The sequence below is a fragment of the Heptranchias perlo genome, chromosome 38, assembly GCF_035084215.1.
Source record: "Heptranchias perlo isolate sHepPer1 chromosome 38, sHepPer1.hap1, whole genome shotgun sequence".
Classification (NCBI taxonomy): domain Eukaryota; kingdom Metazoa; phylum Chordata; class Chondrichthyes; order Hexanchiformes; family Hexanchidae; genus Heptranchias; species Heptranchias perlo.
This window is the reverse complement of record NC_090362.1, coordinates 21,387,495-21,408,978: the sequence shown is the minus strand read 5'-3', so window position 1 is coordinate 21,408,978 and position 21,484 is coordinate 21,387,495. Positions and strand designations below refer to the sequence as shown.

The 21,484-nt window shown below is 45.9% G+C and overlaps 2 protein-coding genes across 6 annotated transcripts in view; both read right to left on the bottom strand.

Moving 5' to 3' along the window:
• The window catches only part of ppcdc (phosphopantothenoylcysteine decarboxylase), a 94,463-nt gene extending 90,302 nt beyond the window's left edge, over positions 1-4,161 (bottom strand). For all 5 annotated transcript variants that reach the window (XM_067973646.1, XM_067973642.1, XM_067973643.1 and 2 more), the window contains exon 1: positions 3,888-4,161. In XM_067973646.1, the coding sequence (XP_067829747.1) occupies positions 3,888-3,992 (105 nt within the window). In that variant the 5' untranslated portion in view covers positions 3,993-4,161. The remainder of the gene's footprint in view (positions 1-3,887) is intronic.
• A 12,898-nt stretch (positions 4,162-17,059) lies between these two features.
• LOC137304848 (neuroplastin-like) overlaps positions 17,060-21,484 on the bottom strand; it is a 62,384-nt gene continuing 57,959 nt past the window's right edge. The window contains exon 8 of the mRNA XM_067973641.1: positions 17,060-17,943. The gene's annotated coding sequence lies outside the window, so the exon portion shown is untranslated. The remainder of the gene's footprint in view (positions 17,944-21,484) is intronic.

The following is a 21,484-nucleotide window of genomic DNA, read 5'->3' as shown; positions in this document are numbered from 1 at the left end:
CAGTCCCGACACATGCTGGAAATTGCGCACTGCCAGGACCGTGTTTACACAGCCGTTAAAATGAACTGATGGAAAATCACGGGTTGGGGGTGCGCAATTTCCCCAAGAGATGCTTCAAAAATCTCCCTATTCCTGAACTACTTATTTGACAAATGGAAGAGAGAGAAAAAAACATAGAGCTGCAATGACAGGCCCTATTACTGCACATATCGTCCCCGTCACCAAGACCGCCTACTTCCACCTCCATAACATCGTCCGTTTTAAGATATTAAGGGGAACGGATAGGGTGGATAGACAGAAACTATTTCCGCTGGTTGGGGATTTTAGGAGTAGGGGGCACAGTCTAAAAATTAGAGCCAGACCTTTTAGGAGCGAGATTAGAAAACATTTCTACACACAAAGGGTGATAGAAGTTTGGAACTCTCTTCCGCAAACGGCAATTGATACTAGCTCAATTGCTAAATTTAAATCTGAGATAGATAACTTTTTGGCAACCAAAGATATTAAGGGATATGGGCCAAAGGCAGGTATATGGAGTTAGATCACAGATCAGCCGTGATCTTATCAAATGGTGGAGCAGGCACGAGGGGCTGAATGGCCTACTCCTGTTCCTATGTTCCTATTTCTCCGTCGCTACCTCAGCTCATCTGCTGCTGAAACCCTCATCCATGCCTTTGTTACCTCTACACTCGATCATTCCAATGCTCTCCTGGCCGGCCTCCCATCTTCCACCCGCCATAAAATTGAGCTCATCCAAACCTCTGCTGCCCGTATCCTAACTCGCACCAAGTTCCGTTCTCCTATCGCCCCAGTGCTCACTGACCTACATTTGCTCCTGGTCCAGGAACGTCTTGATTTAAAAATTCTCCTCCTTGTTTTCAAATCCCTCCATGACCTCGTCCCTCCCTATCTCTGTAACCTCCTCCGGCCCGACAACCCTCCGAGATCTCTGCGCTCCTCCAATTCTTGCATTTTGAGCATCCCCGATTTCCATCGCCCCACCTTCAGCTGCCACGGCCCTAATCTCTGGAATTCCCTCCCTAAACCTCTCCGCCTCTCTCTCCTCCTTTAAGACACCCCTTAAAACCTACCTGAGTTGTGAATCTTTGGAATTCTCTACCCAGAGTGTTGTGGATGCTGAGTCCTTGAGTATAGTCAAGGTTGAGATAGATAGAGTTTTGGACTCTAGGGGAATCAAGGGATATGTGGACTCAGTTGAAACATTCAAACGGGCAAGAATCTTGAAGAAGGTAGAGAGTCAACAGTCCAGTCACCGAGGCAGGAAATGGGAGGAAACAATCCTAAAGATGGACCTAAATAGCAGGTGGGCTTTTTTTGTTCCTTCTTGTTGGTAGCACTCTTGCCTTTGAGTCAGAAGGTTGTGGGTTCAACTACCACTTCAGAGACTTGAGTACATAATGCAGGCTGACACTCCCAGTGCGGTACCTGAGGGAGTGCTGCAATGTGGGAGGTACCGTCTTTCCGATGAGATGATAAACCGAGGCCCCGACTGCCCTCTCAGGCGGGCGTAAAAGATCTCATGGGAACTATTTCAAAGAAAAGCAGGGGAGTTCTCCCCAGTGTCCTGGCCAACATTTATCGCTCAACCAACATCACTAAGAACAGATTATCCGTCCATTATCACATTGCTGTTTGTGGGATCTTGCTGTGCACAAATTGGCTGCTGCATTTCCTACATTACAACAGTGACTACACTTCAAAAAATACTTCATTGGCTGTAAAGTGTTTTGGGTGTCCCGAGGTTGTGAACGGCACCATAGCTAAGTCAGTCTTTCGTTCTTGTTGTGCAATGTGGTTATTTGTCCTCACAACACAGATGCTGATAGAGGTGGATATGCAAATCCAACTGTAACCAAAATGAAATTGGAGAGAAATAGGACAGATGTGCAATAGTAATCTTGGTACACACTTGTTTCCGGCCAGCTAAATCTATGGCCAGAAGTCAGGCGCTGTGAACTGTCTTGCTGGCTACATGGGTGAAGCAGCCTGGCAAGTTTGGGGAACAATAAGATTTTTAAATTCTTGGCGTAATACGGCTCGAGATGTGTAAATACAGATGTTTGACTGCGCCACTGATTAGGTTTTCCAATGAGTGAAGACGCATATGAAATCAATTTAAAATCCAGCAGAGCTGAACAGACTGCCTGCCAGTCTCAGCTGGGAGCAGCTTGGGAAAAGGCAAACCAAAAGTGAGCTGTTTCCCCCGAGGAAAAACAGTGAGAATTGGGTGGAGAGCACCAGCTCGGAACAGATCGATCGGCAGAGGCGGAGTTCATCAGCCTTCCTTTTAAGTTAGAATCACCGAGAGAGGGTGGGCAAGAGAAACACAATTTGAAGCAGATGTCACCCATAATGGACACATCTGCTTTTTTTTGCCTTGGGAAAGTGATTGCACAGAGAGAGAAAATAAAGGCCCATGGAGGGCACTTAAAGACACCAAGCAAGAGTCAGAGATTCAAGGAGAATAAAGGACCCAATTGGAATTTTTAGAAAAGTGCTTGTGAAGAAGTTATGTAACTGAATGAGCTAGATATTATAACGTCAACAAGAAATGTTGCTGTTTGCAAATGTGTTTGTATGAACAACAACTTGTGTTTATTTAGCACCCTTACCTTAGTAAAACCTCCCAGTGTTTCACAGGAGCATGATCACAAACATATCTGACACCGAGCCACATAAGGAGATATTAGGACAGGTGACCAAAAGCTTGGTCAAAGAAGAAGGTTTTAAGAATCTTCTTAAAGGAGGAGAGAGAGGTGGAAAGACAGAGAGGTTTAGGGAGGGAATTCCAGAGCTTAGGGCCTAGGCGGCTGAAGGCACGGCCGCCAATGGTGGAGCGATGAAAATCGGGGGTGCGCGAGATGCCAGAATTGGAACCGATTTTGAGGAAGAAAATAAACTATTTTTCTTTTCCATTACAGCGAAGAAATACTGGATTTTTTTAAAAAGGATGTTTGGCACTAAACACAATAATAATGGAGACGGCACGATGACATGAAGTAAGATTTTGTGGTGAAATGCATAATCTGTTTGAGCACAGCACCCTCCAGTGACTGTTCTGTTCATTCAGGAAGCCTCCGAAAGCTTGTAGATTTCAAATAAAAATCGTTGGACTATAACTTGGTGTTGTAAAATTGTTTACATTTCCTCTCTGGCAGTTCAACAAGGAAGCAGATATAATCTCTCAGCCAGCTCAGCCCGAGGACCATCAGCTAAGGAGATGAAGCATAATGTAATGGACCTGTCAGTGCTATAATATATTGCAGAACCTCATCCCTCTCCTCACAAGTCCCAGACTGACACCAGCCCCATCAATGAGTGCCCCTCACCTTAATGTATGGAACTCCATGATGCTCATTGCATTTACCTGCAAGTAAAGAAAAACTTGCATTTCTACAGCACCTTTCACGACCTCAGGATGTCCCAAAGTGCTTTATAGCCAATAAAGTACTTTTTGAAGTGTAGTCACTGTTGTAATGTAGGAAATGCAGCAGCTAATTTGCGCACAAGGTCCAATGTAATAACGACCAGATAATCTGTTTTAGTGATGTTGTTTGAGGGATAAATATTGGGCAGGGCCTGGGAGACCTCCCCTGCTCTTCTTTGAGTTACTGCCATGGGATCTTTTACATCCACCTGAGAGGCAGCGATTTAACATCCAATCCGAAAGGCGGCACCTCTGACAGTGCAGCACTCCCTCAGCAGGGGGGGGGGGGGAGGGGGGGGAGGGGGGAGGGGGAGAGAGGGGGAGGGGGGAGGGGGGGAAGAGGGGAGGGGGAAGAGAGGGAGGGGGGGAGGGGTAGTGGGCGGGGCCTCTGGACCTTTCCCCTCCCCCCCGCTGTTTCCAGCACTTTCCACAGACTCACCTCGCCTGACGCGAGCAGCTGGGCCACGAGTTGCGGGAGTCTGAGCGCCGCCACACTGCCGCTCACCGCCAGCAGCACCCGGCGCCTCGCCGGGCCCGGCTCCATCAGGGGGGGGGACCAAACAATTTCACCCCCTTAAAACCTACCGCCGAATCTTTCTTTTTTGCATTGATTAATAATTCTACTTTAGTTCAAATTTCCACCGCTCTGCGTCTCCTATTAAATGGGACGCGCTCCCCCCGCCGCCGAGTGGTGTCGCCCAACCGGAGCGGGCGCGCCGCCTGCTGGGAAATGTAGTCCTTTAGCGCGGGAAGGACTACACAGCCCAGGGTGCACCGCGACTCGGCGCATGCGCCATTCACCCAACAGGAAAAATAAACCCGGCGAAAAATCGCGACCTCGCTCGTGTCTGGGGGGCGGTGAATTGCCGCCGCTTCACCTCCTTCAATTAGAGAAAATAAACCGCTCGCAATGGCGTTAAGACTATCCCAACATGCATTGCGGTAGTGAAAGCCCCCTATTAAAAGTAACGGGCTGAAACTGCACGGTCCACATGGCATTAGAAATTACTGAGAGTAAAATAAAATTAAAGAAAATTAGCATAAAAGGGGATTGAACAGATTAATGCAATTGTCCACCTCCTATCACAGACTGTTTGCCACTTTTAGCCTTTAGTACAAAGGTCACCAGAACCTTTAATGTAGAAAAACGTCCCAAGGCTTCCCAGAGGTGAAATCAGACAAATACAGACATCCAGCCAAAGAAGGACATGTTAGCAGGGTGGCCAAAAGCTTCGTCAAAGAGGTGGTTTATTGGCTGTGAAACACTTTGGGACCTCCTGAGATTGTGAAAGGCGCTATATAAATGCAAGTTATACTTACTACAACTGTACAGGGCTTTAGTGAGACCTCACCTAGAGAACTGTGTACAGTTTTGGTCTCCTTATCTAAGGAAGGATGTACTTGCCTTGGAGGCAGGGCAACGAAGGTTCACTAGATTGATTCCTGGGATGAGAGGGTTGTCCTCTGAGGAGAGATTGAGTAGAATGGGCCGATACTCTCTGGAGTTTAGAATAAATTTATTTTAAATTCCACAAGCTTTCGGAGGCTTCCTCCTTCGTCAGGTGAACGGTGATTTTCACCATTCACCTGAGGAAGGAGGAAGCCTCCGAAAGCTTGTGGAATTTAAAATAAATTTGTTGGACTATAACTTGGTGTTGTAAAATTGTTTACAATTGTCAACCCCAGTCCATCACCGGCATCTCCACATCATCGAGTTTAGAAGAATGAGAGGTGATCTCATTGAAATTTTTAAAATTCATTCATGGGATGTGGGCGTCGATGGCAAGGCCGGCATTTATTGCCCATCCCTAAATATACAAGATTCAGAGGGGGTTTGACAGGGTAGATGCTGAGAGATTGTTTCCCCTGGCTGGAGAGTCTGGAACTAGGGGGCATAGTCTCAGGATAAGGGGTTGGTCATTTAAGATTGAGATGAGTAGGAATTTCTTCTCTCAGAGGGTTGTGAATCTTTGGAATTCTCTCCCCCAGAGGGCTGTGGATGCTGAGGAGCAGGCTCGAGGGGCTGGATGGCCGACTGCTCCTCCTATTTCTTATGAATTAAAGTTCTTTTTAGGAAGAGAACAGAATTGCCCTGTGATACCCTCCAGAGACAGACACCACCTGCCATCTTGTGGCCATATGTTGACATTACAAATAACTCAAAGCTTTAAAACCTGATATTGTAACTACAGTACTTACATTTATATTGTGCTGTGGTGAAAGAATGAGGGGAAGTGACCAAAGGCATAACTGAAGAGTCAGGTTTTGAAAGGGCTTTTGGAGGTGCGGTGAAAAGTAACTAGGTGATTTCGGGAGAGAATTCCAATGTTTGTGCCAAGATAGCTGGAGACTCCACTCTTAAATCTGGAATAGAGGGTGGGAGGGAGGATGAGAAAGGAGGTCAGAGTCGGAAGAGTGATGTCTGGTGGTAGGATGGGGCAAGACTAAGTGGGGGGATTTGTAGATGAGGATGACGATTTTGAATTCAATGGGTTGGAAGAGAAGGGATCAGTGAAGGCTGACGAAGATCGAGCTGATGGGGAGCAAGAGTTTTGGATGAGTTAATGTAGGTTGGAGTTTGGAAGGTTGACAAGGAGAGTGTGGGAGAAGTTGAGCTTGTAGGTGATAAAAGAATTGATTAGGGTGTCAGCAGCAATTTGGGGGGGGGGGGCGAATGAGGGCAGATGTGGCAACTTGGAAATATATCGGCCGTTCCTTCATCGTCACTGGGTCAAAATCCTGGAACTCCCTTCCTAACAGCACTGTGGGAGAACCGTCACCACACGGACTGCAGCGGTTCAAGGCGGCGGCTCACCACCACCTTCTCAAGGGATGGGCAATAAATGCCGGCCTCGCCAGTGACGCCCAAATCCTAAGAATGATTTAAAAAATTGTTGTGGGAGTGGAAATAGACGGTCTCGGTGATGCCGAGAGTGTCAGGCGTGAACCTGAGCTCAGCATCAAACAGGACAGAGGTTTCATGAGGTTGAACATACGAGCATGCCAGACAGGAAAAGACTATATAGTTGTGATGCCTTATGAATCACGATACAGACACTTCCTACCCAATTGGAACCATTTAATCTCCTGGAAAAGGCGCGAAACAAGATAAAAATCCAGACCAATTAGTTGAACAAATTTGTTAAATTCCATTCCGACCCCTTAAGGCAATCAATTCTAGTCCAGGAGACCAGACTGATCCTGATTTATGTTACAACTTGTACCTACCTCATACACCGTGATCTCTGTCCCAGCCAGAAACAGGTCCAGTTCTCTCTTGAAGGAATAAGCGAACCAGTGTTTACTGCACGAGCCAGCAACAGACCCACTATTCTCTGGGGAAAAAAGAACTTCCCAAAATCCAACCTAGTTCTGCCCTTACGTAACTTGTCCGCATAGACATAATCTAGAACCATAGAAAGGGTACAGCACGGAAGGAGGCCATTTGGCCCATCAAGTCCGTGCTGGCTCTATGCAAGAGCAATCCAGCTAATCCCACTCCCCCGCCCTATCCCCGTAGCCCTGCAAATTTTTTCCTTTCAAGTATTTATCCAGTTCCCTTTTGAAGGCCATGATTGAATCTACCTCCACCACCCCCTCGGGCAGTGCATTCCAGATCCTAACCACTCGCTGTGTAAAACAGTTTCTCCTCATGTCACCTTTGGTTCTTTTGCCAATCACCTTAAATCCATGCCCTCTGGTTCTTGACCCTTCTGCCAATGGGAACAGTTTCTCTCTATCTACTCTGTCTGGAACCTTCATGATTTTGAATACCTCGATCAAATCTCCTCGCAACCGTCTCTGTTCCAAGGAGAACAATCCCAGCTTCTCCAGTCTATCCACGTAACTAAAGCCCCTCATCCCTGGAATCATTCTAATAAATCTCTTCTGCACTGTCTCTAAGGCCTTCACTTTTTTCCTAAAGTGAGGTGCCCAGAACTGGACACAATACTCCAATTGTGGCCGAACCAGTGTTCTATAAAGGTTCATCATGACTTCCTTGCTTTTGTACTCTATGCCTCTATTTATAAAGCCCAGGATCCCGTATACTTTTTTTAACTGCTTTCTCAATCTGCCCTGCCACCTTCAACGATTTGTGTACATATACCCCCAGATCTCTCTGTTCCTGTACCCCTTTTAGAATTGTGCCCTCTAGTTTATATTGCCTCTCCTCAAACTTCATACCGAAATGTATCACCTCGCATTTTTCTGCGTTAAATTTCATCTGCCACGTGTCCGCCCATTCCACCAGCCTGTCTATATCCTCTTGAAGTCTATCACTATCCTCCTCACTGTTTACTACCCTTCCAAGTTTTGTGTCATCTGCAAACTTGGAAATTGTGCCCTGTACACCCAAGTCCAAGTCATTAATGTATATCAAGAAAAGCAGTGGTCCTAGTGCCGACCCCTGGGGAACACCACTGTACACCTCCCTCCAGTCCGAAAAACAACCGTTCACCACTACTCTCTGTTTCCTGTCACTTAGCCAATTCTGTATCCATGTTGCTACTGCCCCCTTTATTCCATGGGCTTCAATCTTGATGACAAGCCTATTATGCGGCACTTTACCAAATGCCTTTTGAAAGTCCATATTCACCACATCCACCGCATTGCCCTCATCGACCCTCTCTGTTACCTCTTCAAAAAACTCTATCAAGTTAGTTAAACATGATTTACCTTTAACAAACCTGTGCTGGCTTTCCCTAATCAATCCACACTTGTCCAAATGACTGTTAATTCTATTTCTAAAAGTTTCCGCACCACCGAGGTTAAACTGACTGGCCTGTAGTTGCTGGGTTTATCCTTACACCCTTTTTTGAACAAGGATGTAACATTTGCAATTCTCCAGTCCTCTGGCACCACCCCCATATCTAAGGATGTTTGGAAGATTATGGCCAGTACCTCCGCAATTTCCACCCTTACTTCCCTCAGCAACCTAGGATGCATCCCATCCGGACCGGGTGACTTATCTACTTTAAATACAGCTGGCCTTTCTGGTACCTTATTTATCAATTTTTAGCCCATCCAGTATTTCAACTATATCTTCCTTTACTGAGACTCTGGCAGCATCTTCTTCCTTGGTGAAGACAGATGCAAAGTACTCATTTAGTACCTCGGCCATCCCCTCTGCCTCCATGAGTAGATCTCCTAATCGGTCCCACCCCTCCTCCTACTACCTGTTTACTGTTTCCTTGCCTGTAGAAGGCTTTTGGATTCCCTTTTATGTTGGCCGCCAGTCTATTCTCATACTCTCTCTTTGCCTCTCTTATTTCCTTTTTCATTCTCCTCTGAACTTTCTATATTCAGCGTGGTTCTCACTTGTGTTATCAACCTGACATCTGTCATACGCCCCTTTTTTCCATTTCATCTCTATCTCTTTTATCATCCAGGGAGCTCTGGCTTTAGTTGCCCTACTTTCTCCCTCATGGGAATGTACCTAGACTGTACCCGAACCATCTCCTCTTTAAAGGCCGCCCACTGTTCAATTACAGTTTTGCCTGCCAATCTTTGATTCCAATTTACCCAGACCAGATCCAATCTCATCCCACTGAAATTGGCCCTCCTCCAATTGAGTATTTTTACTTTAGAGTGATCTGTGTCCTTTTCTATAGCTATTCTAAGCCTTATGATCGCTGTTCCCTAAATGCTCCCCCACTCCACTTGCTCCACTTGGCCCGCCCAGAACCAAGTCCAGCAATGCCTCCTTCCTCGTTGGGCCAAAAACATACTGGTCAAGAAAGTTCTCCTGAACACACTTCAAAAATTCCTCCCCCTCTTTGCCCCTTATATTATTGTTATCCTAGTCTATATTAGGGTAGCCATGATGTGGAGATGCTGGTGATGGACTGGGGTTGACAATTGTAAACAATTTTACAACACCAAGTTATAGTCCAGCAATTTTATTTTAAATTCACAAGCTTTCGGAGGCTTCCTTTCGTTCACCTGAGGAAGGAGGAAGCCTCCGAAAGCTTGTGAATTTAAAATAAAATTGCTGGACTATAACTTGGTGGTGTAAAATTGTTTACAATTATATTAGGGTAGTTGATGTCCCCCATTATCACTACTCTATGAGTTTTGCACCTCTCTGTAATTTCCCTGCAAATTTGCTCCTTTATGTCCTTCCCACTAGTTGGTGGCCTATAGAATACACCCAGTAGTGTAATGACACCTCTACTGTTTAACTCTAACCAAATAGATTCTTGACCCCCTCCAGGATATCCTCTCTCTCCAGCACTGCAATATTCTCTTTAATCAATACTGCCACCACCCCCGCCCCTCCTTTCTTTCCTTCCCTATCTTTCCTGAACGCCTTGTATCCAGGAATATTTAGATTCCAATCCTGCCCTTTTTTGAGCCAAGTCTCCGTTATCGCCACAACATCATATTCCCATGTGACTATCTACGCCTGCAGCTCACCGACCTTGTTTACCATGCTTCGTGCGTTTACACACACGCACTGTAAACCAATCTTAGACTTTCTTGTACTCTCTCTTGGTCTGATCCCACCTATAACTGTACTATTACTTGCTCTAGTGCTATCTTTAACTCCTGATCCTTTGTGCCCCTTGTTTCTCCTTTCCAATGCTACATCCTGGTGCCCATCCCCCTGAAACATTAGTTTAAACCCTCCCCCCGCAGCACTAGTGAACCTCCCCGCGAGGACATTGGTCCCGGCCCTGTTGAGGTGCAACCCGTCCGGCCTGTACAGGTCCCACCTCCCCCAGAATTGGTCCCAATGCCCCAGGGATCTAAAGCCCTCCCTCCTGCACCATCTCTCCAGTCACGCATTCATCTGCTTTATCCTCCTATTTCTATGCTCACTGGCGCGTGGCACCGGGAGTAATCCGGAGATTACTACCTTTGAGGTCCTGCTTTTTAATCTCTTTCCTAACTCCTTAAACTCTTCCTGCAGGATCTCATCCCTCTTTCTACCTATGTTGTTGGTACCGATATGGACCACGACCTCTGGCTGTTCACCCTCCCCCTCCAGAATGTTCTGTAGCCGTTCAGTGCCATCCTTGACCCTGGCACCAGGGAGGCAACATACCATCCTGGAATCACATCTGCGGCCGCAGAAACGTCTGTCTGTTCCCCTAACTATAGAATCCCGTATCACTATTGCTCTCTCGACCTTTCTCCTCCCCCCTGTACACCTGGGCCAGCCATGGTGCCGTGGACTTGGCCCTGGCTGCACTCCCCAGAGGAACCCTCTCCCCCACTCAACTGAATACCGGTTAGAGACTGAGATGCCCTCAAGGGACTCTTGCACTACCTGCCTGGTGGTCACCCAGTCCCTCTCTGCCTGCACACTCTTAATCTGCGGGGTGACCACCTCCTGAAACGTGCTATCCACGAAACGCTCAGCCTCACGGACGCTCTGCAGTGACGCCAGCCGCTGCTCAAAGTCCGAAACCCGGAGCTCGAGCTCCTCCAGCTGACGACACTTCCTGCACCTGTGGTTGTCCAGAACACGGGAAGCGTTCTGGAATTCCCACATGGCACAGGATGGGCATTCGATGGGTCTGAGCTGCCCTGCTATGCCTCGATTTATTAGATTAACTAAACTTAACTGAAAATAAACTAAGCCTTAAAAAAAAAGAAAGAAATCACTCACCAGCCACCAACCAATCAGCTCCTTCCCTTGTGCTGATGTTACTTTTGATCATCTTACCTCGCTCTTTATATCCGCTCCGACGATAAATAGTTTTAAAAGTTTTTATTCAATTGGTTAGTCCCATCATTATTTAATAAACCTCCATCAAATCGCCCGAGCCTACACTTTTCTAAAGTACACAACCCAGCTCTTTGAGCCCATCTGAGTAACAGTTTTAAACTGGGAATCAATAAACTGGGAATCAATACTGTGGGCCTCAATATCCCCACGTAAGGTGACCAGGACTGGACACACTTATTCTAAATGAGGCCCAGCCAAGATCTTGTACAAGGACAAAATGGTGTGTTTCATTTTGCAGTGAATTGTCCTACGTTCGAGTGCCCTGTTTGCTTTAGATAAAGCTTCACGGCATCAGTGATGAACCTCGAAAGAGTGATGCACCGCAACACCCAGCTCTTTTGCTTTCACCACTGGCTTTAATTTTGTTCTCTGTGGGGTGTTTGTGCTTTTAGCATTAGACCTGCCCATGTGCATAAGACCACACTTGTCTAAGTTAAACATCATTTGCCAAACACGTGCACCATGAGTCCAACCTGACCGTGGTTTCTGTGGAGTTGAGGGTGCAGCTACAACACCTCGGGTGCCGGGTACCGGGAGCATCGCTGTTCTGCTAACATAACTTGCACGTCATTTTGCCGAGTCTGTGGCAGAAGCAGATGTCGATGATGATGATGGCAACGATAAAGAATCAGTTTGGTTGCTGCTTAGCTTTCCAATGGGATGTTAATCACTGTCAACTTACGGTGCATCAAACTAGACCAGGGCTCACTTGGACTCCAGCAGCCAGACGGACTAACATTTCTGGTAAAAATGAAATCTATTGTTAAAAATGCTACATGAGAATTTTGTATTAATTTACTTCATCTGTTCTCGTCGCCTTGCTGGAAGAATTTCTCAGTAATTTATGATATTTTATTTTGCATATTCTAGTGGAGCTCCAGTGTTATGGCTCATGGTGAATCAAAGGCCATTTAATTAATCAATCATTATACCATACAACTCACAATGTATTACAAAATAGTAGATCTCAAAGACAAACGCAATTATACCTCTCTTGTAACTCTATTTCTTTTTCACATTCTTTTTATTATTCTCTCTTCCTTTGTCTTACCCTGTTTCTCTGCATCACTTCTCATTTATGGTGTCTATATCATTCTGTCTAACTCTTCTTATTCATTCTGAGAGTCTCTCCCTCCCTAAATCTCCTCGTTCTGTTGCATGTCTCCCTTGTTTCTCACATGACCCTTTACTGCTGCGTTCAATATCCATCTCGTCAATTTTTCTAAAGCCAAGGCTATGCAGGAAAATGGGAAGTAACATGTACTGAGTCACGGGTGTGAGTAGAGGTAACATGTACTGAGTCACGGGTGTGAGTAGGGGTAACATGTACTGGGTCACGGGTGTGAGCAGAGGTAACATGTACTGGGTCACGGGTGTGAGCAGGGGTAACATGTACTGAGTCACGGGTGTGAGTAGGGGTAACATGTACTGGGTCACGGGTGTGAGCCGAGGTAACATGTACTGGGTCACGGGTGTGAGCCGAGGTAACATGTACTGGGTCACGGGTGTGAGCAGGGGTAACATGTACTGGGTCACGGGTGTGAGTAGAGGTAACATGTACTGGGTCACGGGTGTGAGCAGAGGTAACATGTACTGGGTCATGGGTGTGAGTAGGGGTAACATGTACTGGGTCACGGGTGTGAGTAGAGGTAACATGTACTGGGTCACGGGTGAGTAGAGGTAACATGTACTGGGTCACGGGTGAGTAGAGGTAACATGTACTGGGTCACGGGTGTGAGTAGAGGTAACATGTACTGGGTCACGGGTGAGAGTAGAGGTAACATGTACTGGGTCACGGGTGTGAGTAGAGGTAACATGTACTGGGTCACGGGTGTGAGTAGAGGTAACATGTACTGGGTCACGGGTGTGAGTAGAGGTAACATGTACTGGGTCACGGGTGTGAGTAGAGGTAACATGTACTGGGTCACGGGTGTGAGTAGAGGTAACATGTACTGGGTCACGGGTGTGAGTAGAGGTAACATGTACTGGGTCACGGGTGTGAGTAGAGGTAACATGTACTGGGTCACGGGTGTGAGTAGGGGTAACATGTACTGGGTCACAGGTGATTGAATGAGAAGGCTGACTGAAGAGTGACTTGCCGATGGGGCCAGGAGAGATTAAGCAGATGGAGCTGTGGTTGGAGTGTGGGTGGGAGGGGCCTCAGGAGATGGAGTGAAGGACTGCAACTGAGAATAACCATGCAGAACGGGCTACGGTCACAGGGGTCTGGGAACCACCAGTGGAATGGCGGTCTGGGGCCTGGAAAGACTGGGAGTGGCTTGGCTCTGGCAGCATACGGGGAGGTTTGGGATCATAGGAACAGGGGGAGGCCAATTAGCCCCTCGAGCCTGTTTCACCATTCAATTAATCATGGCTGATCTGGAACTCAACCCCTTTTACCCACCTTTGCTCCATATCCTGTGACACCCTCGCCTAATAAAAATCTTATCGCTCTCAGTCTTCAAAATTTCAATTCACCCCGCATCCATTGAGATAAAGGCCAACATTCCTCATGTGTCCTTTTGGTTACCTTTTGTACCTGTGCTGACTCTTCAAATCCCTTTATTCCTCCACAGCTCCTATTCTATCATTAAGAAAATATTCCGAATAGTCTTTCTCAGATCATAGGAAGGATGTCTCACCTTCAGGGAGTAAGTATTGGGGGGCCCCGAGAGGCCTGGGAGCAGGAGCGAGGGGGGGCCGAGGGGCCTGGGAGCAGGAGCGAGGGGGGGCCGAGAGGCCTGGGAGCAGGAGCGAGGGGGGGCCCCGAGAGGCCTGGGAGCAGGAGCGAGGGGGGGCCCCCGAGAGGCCTGGGAGCAGGAGCGAGGGGGGGCCCCCGAGAGGCCTGGGAGCAGGAGCGAGGGGGGGCCCCGAGAGGCCTGGGAGCAGGAGCGAGGGGGGGCCCCGAGAGGCCTGGGAGCAGGAGCGAGGGGGGGCCCCCCCGAGAGGCCTGGGAGCAGGAGCGAGGGGGGGCCGAGAGGCCTGGGAGCAGGAGCGAGGGGGGCCCCCCGAGAGGCCTGGGAGCAGGAGCGAGGGGGGGCCGAGAGGCCTGGGAGCAGGAGCGAGGGGGGCCCCCCGAGAGGCCTGGGAGCAGGAGCGAGGGGGGGGCCGAGAGGCCTGGGAGCAGGAGCGAGGGGGGGCCGAGAGGCCTGGGAGCAGGAGCGAGGGGGGGGGCCGAGAGGCCTGGGAGCAGGAGCGAGGGGGGGGGGCCGAGAGGCCTGGGAGCAGGAGCGAGGGGGGGCCGAGAGGCCTGGGAGCAGTAGGTGGGATCTGGCAGAACTGAACTGAGGGTCTCTATGTATTCAGGGAAGAGGTGAAGAGCGCAGGGTTTAGGGGGTCAAAAATACTGGAGGGGGCTAGAGTATGGGGTTAGGTACATTAGACTGAGACTCCAGAGGGAGGAAGGGAAGACTGGGAATAATCCAGAACACACAGAGCCAATTATAAGCCAAAATTACCAGCCGCAGGAACAGAGGACAAGAGACAGCTGGGAGAATAATGGAGGTGTGTGAGAAGCAGACGTTGCTGTAGAGCAGGGGGTGTCCAAGCTTTTCGGGTCCGTGGGCTGTACCTTGGAGCCGTAGGGACCACATATAAAGTTTAAACTCACGTTGCCATTAATTTGCACACATTTCAAGTAGTGGGTGGGTCTGATTTGGGATTTAACCAATGAGGTATAAGCCCTTTCAAAACCTCCAGGCCCACGCAATTCAAACAGGACAAGCCAGCAAATAGGAAATAAACACAAATATGACCAAGTTACATTGGTTTTGAGGAACAAATTGCCTGAACTTGGGCTGGCATGTGGCCAATGGCCGCAGTTTGGATATTTCTGCTGCAGAAGACACAGCTGGGAGGGGGTGTAAAGATTTATTAAAATGGGGAGAGGGCCAGGAGCATGATTGCAGTTGAGCACTGCGTCACTTGGGAGCAGCCAGAGGGAAGGACAGCTAATTTTATTCAAGCAAAATTCTGAAACTTGGTAACTTAAAAATTCAGGACTTTTACTCAGAACTCCCCCCACCCCCAATCTTGAATAATGATACAGTCCTTGCTACTGTTTTTATTCAAAAGTCAACAGTAACAGTAAGACCTGGAATACTCTGAGCAGCAAATCCTGCCGCTGATCCTAAAAATGTCGAGGTTATACACAGGGAGCCAACTAACTCCAGTCCCTTCAACCAATAGTGATGGATCTGGGAACATACATAATTTGAGCCAAGCAGCTGCCAGGAATTGGCAGAGGTATAAAACCTGAAATGTGATGAGACATTTCGACCTGCACCACGAGCCCTGCAGTGCCACTCCCACTCCCACTCCCAGTGAGTTCAAGGACAGAAGCCTTTGCATCATTCAACACAAAATGTATTATTCTGCTGCTAGATTGCAGGTGTGTGTGAGCTTCAGCATTACAAAGCACAATTGTTCGGCATTCATTAAATAAATTAGATTCAGATGAGGTCTTTAATAAGTGGTCAGGTCAATTAGTGTTAAAATCAGATTTGCATTTCAAGATGAGAACGTTACGATTCAGTTGATTTAAACCACGTTAATTAGGTATTTTATAGCAGAGCTTCTCGGTAGATTGCTAATAATTGGCTGGCTTTTTTTTTGGAAGTGTGACAAAAGTTCTATATAGAAAAGTGTGACACATCCTAGATGCACTATTTGTATGTACGCACTGTGCGAGTAAATCTCCTGTGGTGCTCATTACATTTTTGGGATCTTTTATTTTGTTACTCTATATATTTTTGGTTTATGTTTCAGCTTACGCTCATGGGTAAACCCAGCTTTCCATATCCTGGGAGTGTTTTTACATGCCCTAATATCCAGGTAAAAATTGTAGCTCGACCACAATAATAAACAAAGGACACTTTTTAGATTCCTTCATGGGATTCTCCTAGTCTTTAAGAGGCAGCTGGGAAACACGAGTCACTGTTGTAATGTGGGGAAACCTGGCAGCTAATTTTCAAAAAGCAAGGCCCCCACAAACAGCAACGAGATAAGTGACCAGATTATCAGTTTTAGTGATATTGGTTGAAGGATAAATACTGGCCAGGACACCGGAGAGAACTCCCCTGCTCTGTTTTTTGAATAGTGCTATGGGACCTTTGACGTCCACCTGAGGTGGTTTCACATGTCATTTGACAGATGGCATCTCCGATATTGCAGCACTCCCTCAGTACTGTACTGGAGTGTCAGCCTAGATTATGTGCTCATTTCTCTGGAGTGGGGTGAACCCACAACTTTGATTCAGGGGCAAGACTGCTACCCACTGAGCAAAGGCTAACACCAAGACCCAAAATGGAGAGTCTCTGATGATTTTATAATGGGTAGCAAGTGTATGCTCTTACACTCCACCCTCCCTCTCCCCCCCCCCAAGGCATTGGGCAAGTACTTTGAGCAGAAAGTACTTTACTCAACCTTTGCTTCCCTTTAAGATGCCATGGTAATGCATGTGGTTGGACAATCTCCCAGGACCATCTCTTGCACTTCCAAGGTGCTTTCCCATGGATTTTTAAATATGGGGAAAAAGACGAGTAGAAGGGAACGGGTAAAGAGAACAAGAATGAATTTTCACCCAACTGATGAAAATTAAATAATCAAATCGAAACTAATTTTAGCCTTCAGATGAGATTTGGCAATGCTTTTAGGTAATTGTGGCCACTTCGTCACACGGCAATTTCTTACTCTGAATACCAGGATTATTAGGATGGAACTGGACGTATTGAAAGGTCAGTGTCTGTACTGGCTGGTTATAAAACAGCATTTCCAGTGCAATTCCTACTGATCTTTGTCCCACCCACTCTCAATCTCCAAATATTCAAATGCAATTTCCTCAGTTGTCCCTCAAAAAATCTCATGCAAATAACCGATAATGTTCAGTGTTGTTCTTTATTTTTAAAAATCACAGTGGGTCCACATACTGTACATTGAGCTAGATTATTAAGTATTATTATAACCACACAGGTAAATGTACAATCTCATGCATTTACACAATTGTTTTTTGAAAAGAGAAAAAAAAATTCACAACATTAAAGCTTCATTTAAGTGTCCAACCAAAACATGGGGCAGATTTCAGGCCAGTAATTTAAAAAAAAAAATCAAGAAACTATTAATAAATTGCTCCTTCAAGCTTGCATAGGATACTACCATGCCATAAATATGTAAAAATGTGACATCAGGAACAGGTTTACGAAATGGAAGCGCTAGATATTTTAGCGTTAACTTCTACCAGATCAGTGCAATAGGATATACATCATTTCTTTATATGTTCTGATTTACCCGGCACTAAAATCTGCAATATATACAAATTCAAAACAAACATGGTGTGAGTGACACACTTATTTAGCAGGTGTTCAGGGACAGAATGAAAGGAATCATGGAGTTAGCGAGTGCTACATGAATAACAGTGTGCGAATGAGCATTATACCAGGAATAATAAACACTGCATGCATGATTTGTCCATAGGAGTAGAATCACAGGGTAAGGGTGGGAGAAAGAATCAAGCATCAATAGCACATTAAGCGCCCAAAGTACACCCTATCAATTTGAAATTAAACTTGCAAAGCTATCTTTTTAATACTTCATTCTTTAGGAGAGATTGAATAAGGCAAAACATGCTTCACACAGTCATCTTATTCCTGTTTAGACAAACAGGGAAGTTAAAACCTGTCCCATTCAGGCAACACAACCTTGAGAGTTCTTGACTGAAACCCACGCTATCTGATAATGACACGTTCTTCAGAAATCCAAAGTTCTGTTGAGATTTAAAAATAAATCAATTACTCTTTTGAATGAGTAACAAATTAAATTTACCATGACTTCGCATTGTCAACAGAAACTTATTGGTTTTAAAAAAAAAACAATGTATTTGTGAACATAAATAAGCTTTCAAGTTTGGGCCAGATTGATCTCAAATCATGAACTAGTCAGAACCAGACAATCTCACTGCTTCAGTGAATAGTTACAAGTACGGATGCTTTTGTCAGTGATAAAAAGCAAATGTATATTTAGACATTCAAATGTAAACAAGCCCCAGCTGTTTGGGCCCCAGATTAGGGCAGATTGTGTATTCTGGGCCAAACAATGACCCGGAATTCGCTGCAATGACGTCATTGGTGACAAATGCCATAAGTTACATGGAATCCACGGCATGGAGACAGGCCATTCAACCCAGCTGGTCGATGCCGGTGTTTATACTCCACAGGAGCCTCCTCCCACTAATTATCTTTTCCCACCCTGCCCCCATTCTCCTTCACGTATACTCCGAGCGTCCCCTTAAATGCAGCAATGGCACTCCACGTGGCAAAGTGTTTCACCTTCTCACCACTGTCTGTGTAAAGAAATTCCTCCTAATTCGTACTCCTAATTAGAATTCACACCACAGCGAACACAGCAGGGGATTGGGATCAACGTGGCCAATGGATAGTTAAGAATTCATTTTGATTGTTGATTCTTGCGGGAATTTCAACCTAATTTATTTATATCGGGCAGCAAATTACTAAAAAATATAAACAGGGATAAATATTGCCAAGAACAGTTCTCCTGTAACTCTGCAGCTATGGCTAGTGCGGTTTTAAGAGTGCTGTACTTCATCCGTGGTTGAAATCAGAAAGCGATTTCAGAAGCATTGCAGAAAACAAGTCACCTCAAGAGACAATTTCAGCGTTTCAATGATTACCCTGGTCGATTAGAACAGAGAAGGTTAAGGGGAGATTTGATAGAGGTGTTCAAAATCATGAACGGTTTTGAGAGAGTAAATAAGGAGAAACTGTTTCCAGTGTAGGAAGGGTCGGTAACCAGAGGACACGGATTTAAGGTGATCGGCAAAAGAGCCAAAGGCGAGATGAGGAAACATCTTTTTTTACGCAGCGAGTTGTATGATCTGGAATGCACTGCCTGAAAGGGCGGTAGAAGCAGATTCAATAGTAACTTTCTAAAGGGAATTGGATAAATACTTGAAGGGAAAAAAATCTGCAGGGCTATGGGGAAAGAGCAGCGGGAATGGGACTAATTGGATAGCTCTTTCAAAGAGCCGGCACAGGCACAATGGGCCGAACGGCCTCCTCCTGTGCAGTACCTACGATGATACCCTACTTTTTTTTGATTGCAGTATTTAGCATTGCGAGAAATAAGAACGAATAACATTCGCATCACATTAAACCTTCAAAAATGTGTGCTCTGCTTTGATCAATCTAATCAAGAAAATTTAGAATTGAGACAGGAACTGTGATGATACCTGGAAGCAATGTTGCCTCTTTTAAATGCGTTCCTGTTACGATTCCTGTACATTCACCTCACCAGTGGCATTCTGCAATCATCTAACTGGCAGTGGTGATCTCACTGGCTTTAATTCAGCAAACTTGATCTCACAAGAGAACTTATCAACTCATCGATGCGGCCTCATTCACAACTCTAATTCTGAGCAGCCTATCTTCAATAGCTAAATTGATGATTGGACTCAGAACAAAGAGGAGCATTTTGAAACTTGAAAATAATTTACAAGAGGCTCACAGAACTGATTGAACTAGTTTACATTGGAGAAAAGACAACTGGGAGGGGTCATGAGCCAGCTCTTCCAAATGCTAAGAGGAATTGATAATGAAGATGTCAACAGATTTAAAGTGGGATTCCACAACTAAAGAATAACTGCATGGGAACAAGTCTCAGGTGGACTAAAGATTGGGTGACAGTTGTCAGAGTGTAAAAGATAACATGGAACAGTCACTCACCAAAATTATTTTAATTTTATGTTAATTAATTTGATCAAATAAGTTCTCAATGAAGATCTCAATAACAGCATTTAAAATCACAATGACGTACACAAGTCTTATGGTGTTGCAAATAAAACGTCATCTGTGGAATGCAAGTGCGCAGAGCAAAAGAATGAAAATGGAATGTTGAAATTAGCAATCTTGAGTTTCACTTCTGAAAGAGGCTGAGAATCATCAACTCTTAAAAGCAGAGAAGGCAGCCATTCGGCCCGTTGTGCCTGTGCCGGCTCTTTGAAAGAACTATCCGATTTAGTCCCACATCCCAGCTTTTACCCCATAAACCTGCAAATTAGTCCTCTTCAATATTATTCTTGGAATTGTTACTTGTGGTATTCAATTGCAATTAAAAGAATTAAGGGGGAGTCCACGGTTGTGCAAATTTGGAGGCATTAACGGGATTGGACAAAGTCAGCATGGGTTTATGGAAGGGAAATCATGCTTAATAAATCTACTGGAGTTTTTTGAGGATGTAACTAGTAGAATAGATAGGGGAGAACCAGTGGATGTGTTGTATTTGGATTTTCAGAAGGCTTTTGATAAGGTCCCACATGAGAGGTTAGTGTGCAAAATTAAAGCACATGGGATTGGGGGGAATATACTGGCATGGATTGAGAATTGGTTGACAGACAGGAAACAGAGAGTAGGAATAAATGGGTCTTTTTTTGAGTGGCAGGCAGTGACTAGTGGGGTACCGCAGGGATCAGTGCTTGGGCCCCAGCTATTCACAATATATATCAATGATTTGGATGAGGGAACTGAATGTAACATTTCCAAGTTTGCAGACGACACAAAGCTGGGGTGGAATATGAGCTGTGAGGAGGATGCAAAGAGGCTCCAATGTGATTTAGACAAGTTGGGTGAGTGGGCAAGAACATGGCAGATGCAGTATAACCTGGATAAATGTGAGGTTATCCACTTTGGTTGTAAAAACAGAAAGGCAGATTATTATCTGAATGGTGATAGAATGGGAAAAGGGGAGGTGCAACGAGACCTGGGTGTCCTTGTACACCAGTCGCTGAAAGCAAGCATTTAGGTGCAGCAAGCAGTTAGGAAGCAGAATGGTATGTTGGCCTTCATTGCAAGAGGATTTGAGTACAGGAGCAGGGATGTCTTACTGCAGTTATACAGGGCCTTAGTGAGACCACATCTGGAGTATTGTGTGCAGTTTTGGTCTCCTTATCTGAGGAAGGATGTCCTTGCCGTGGAGGGAGTGCAACGAAGGTTTACCAGACTGATTCCTGGGATGGCAGGACTGACGTATGAGGAGAGATTGGGTCGACTAGGCCTATATTCATTAGAGTTTAGAAGAATGAGAGGTGATCGCATCGAAACATATAAAATTCTAACAGGACGAGACAGACGAGATGCAGGGAGGATGTTCCCAATGGCTGGGGAGTCCAGAACCAAGGGTCACAGTCTCAGGATACGGGGTTTGCCATTTAGAACCGAGATGAGGAGAAATGTCTTCACTCAGAGGGTGGTGAACCTGTGGAATTCTCTACCACAGAAGGCAGTGGAGGCCAA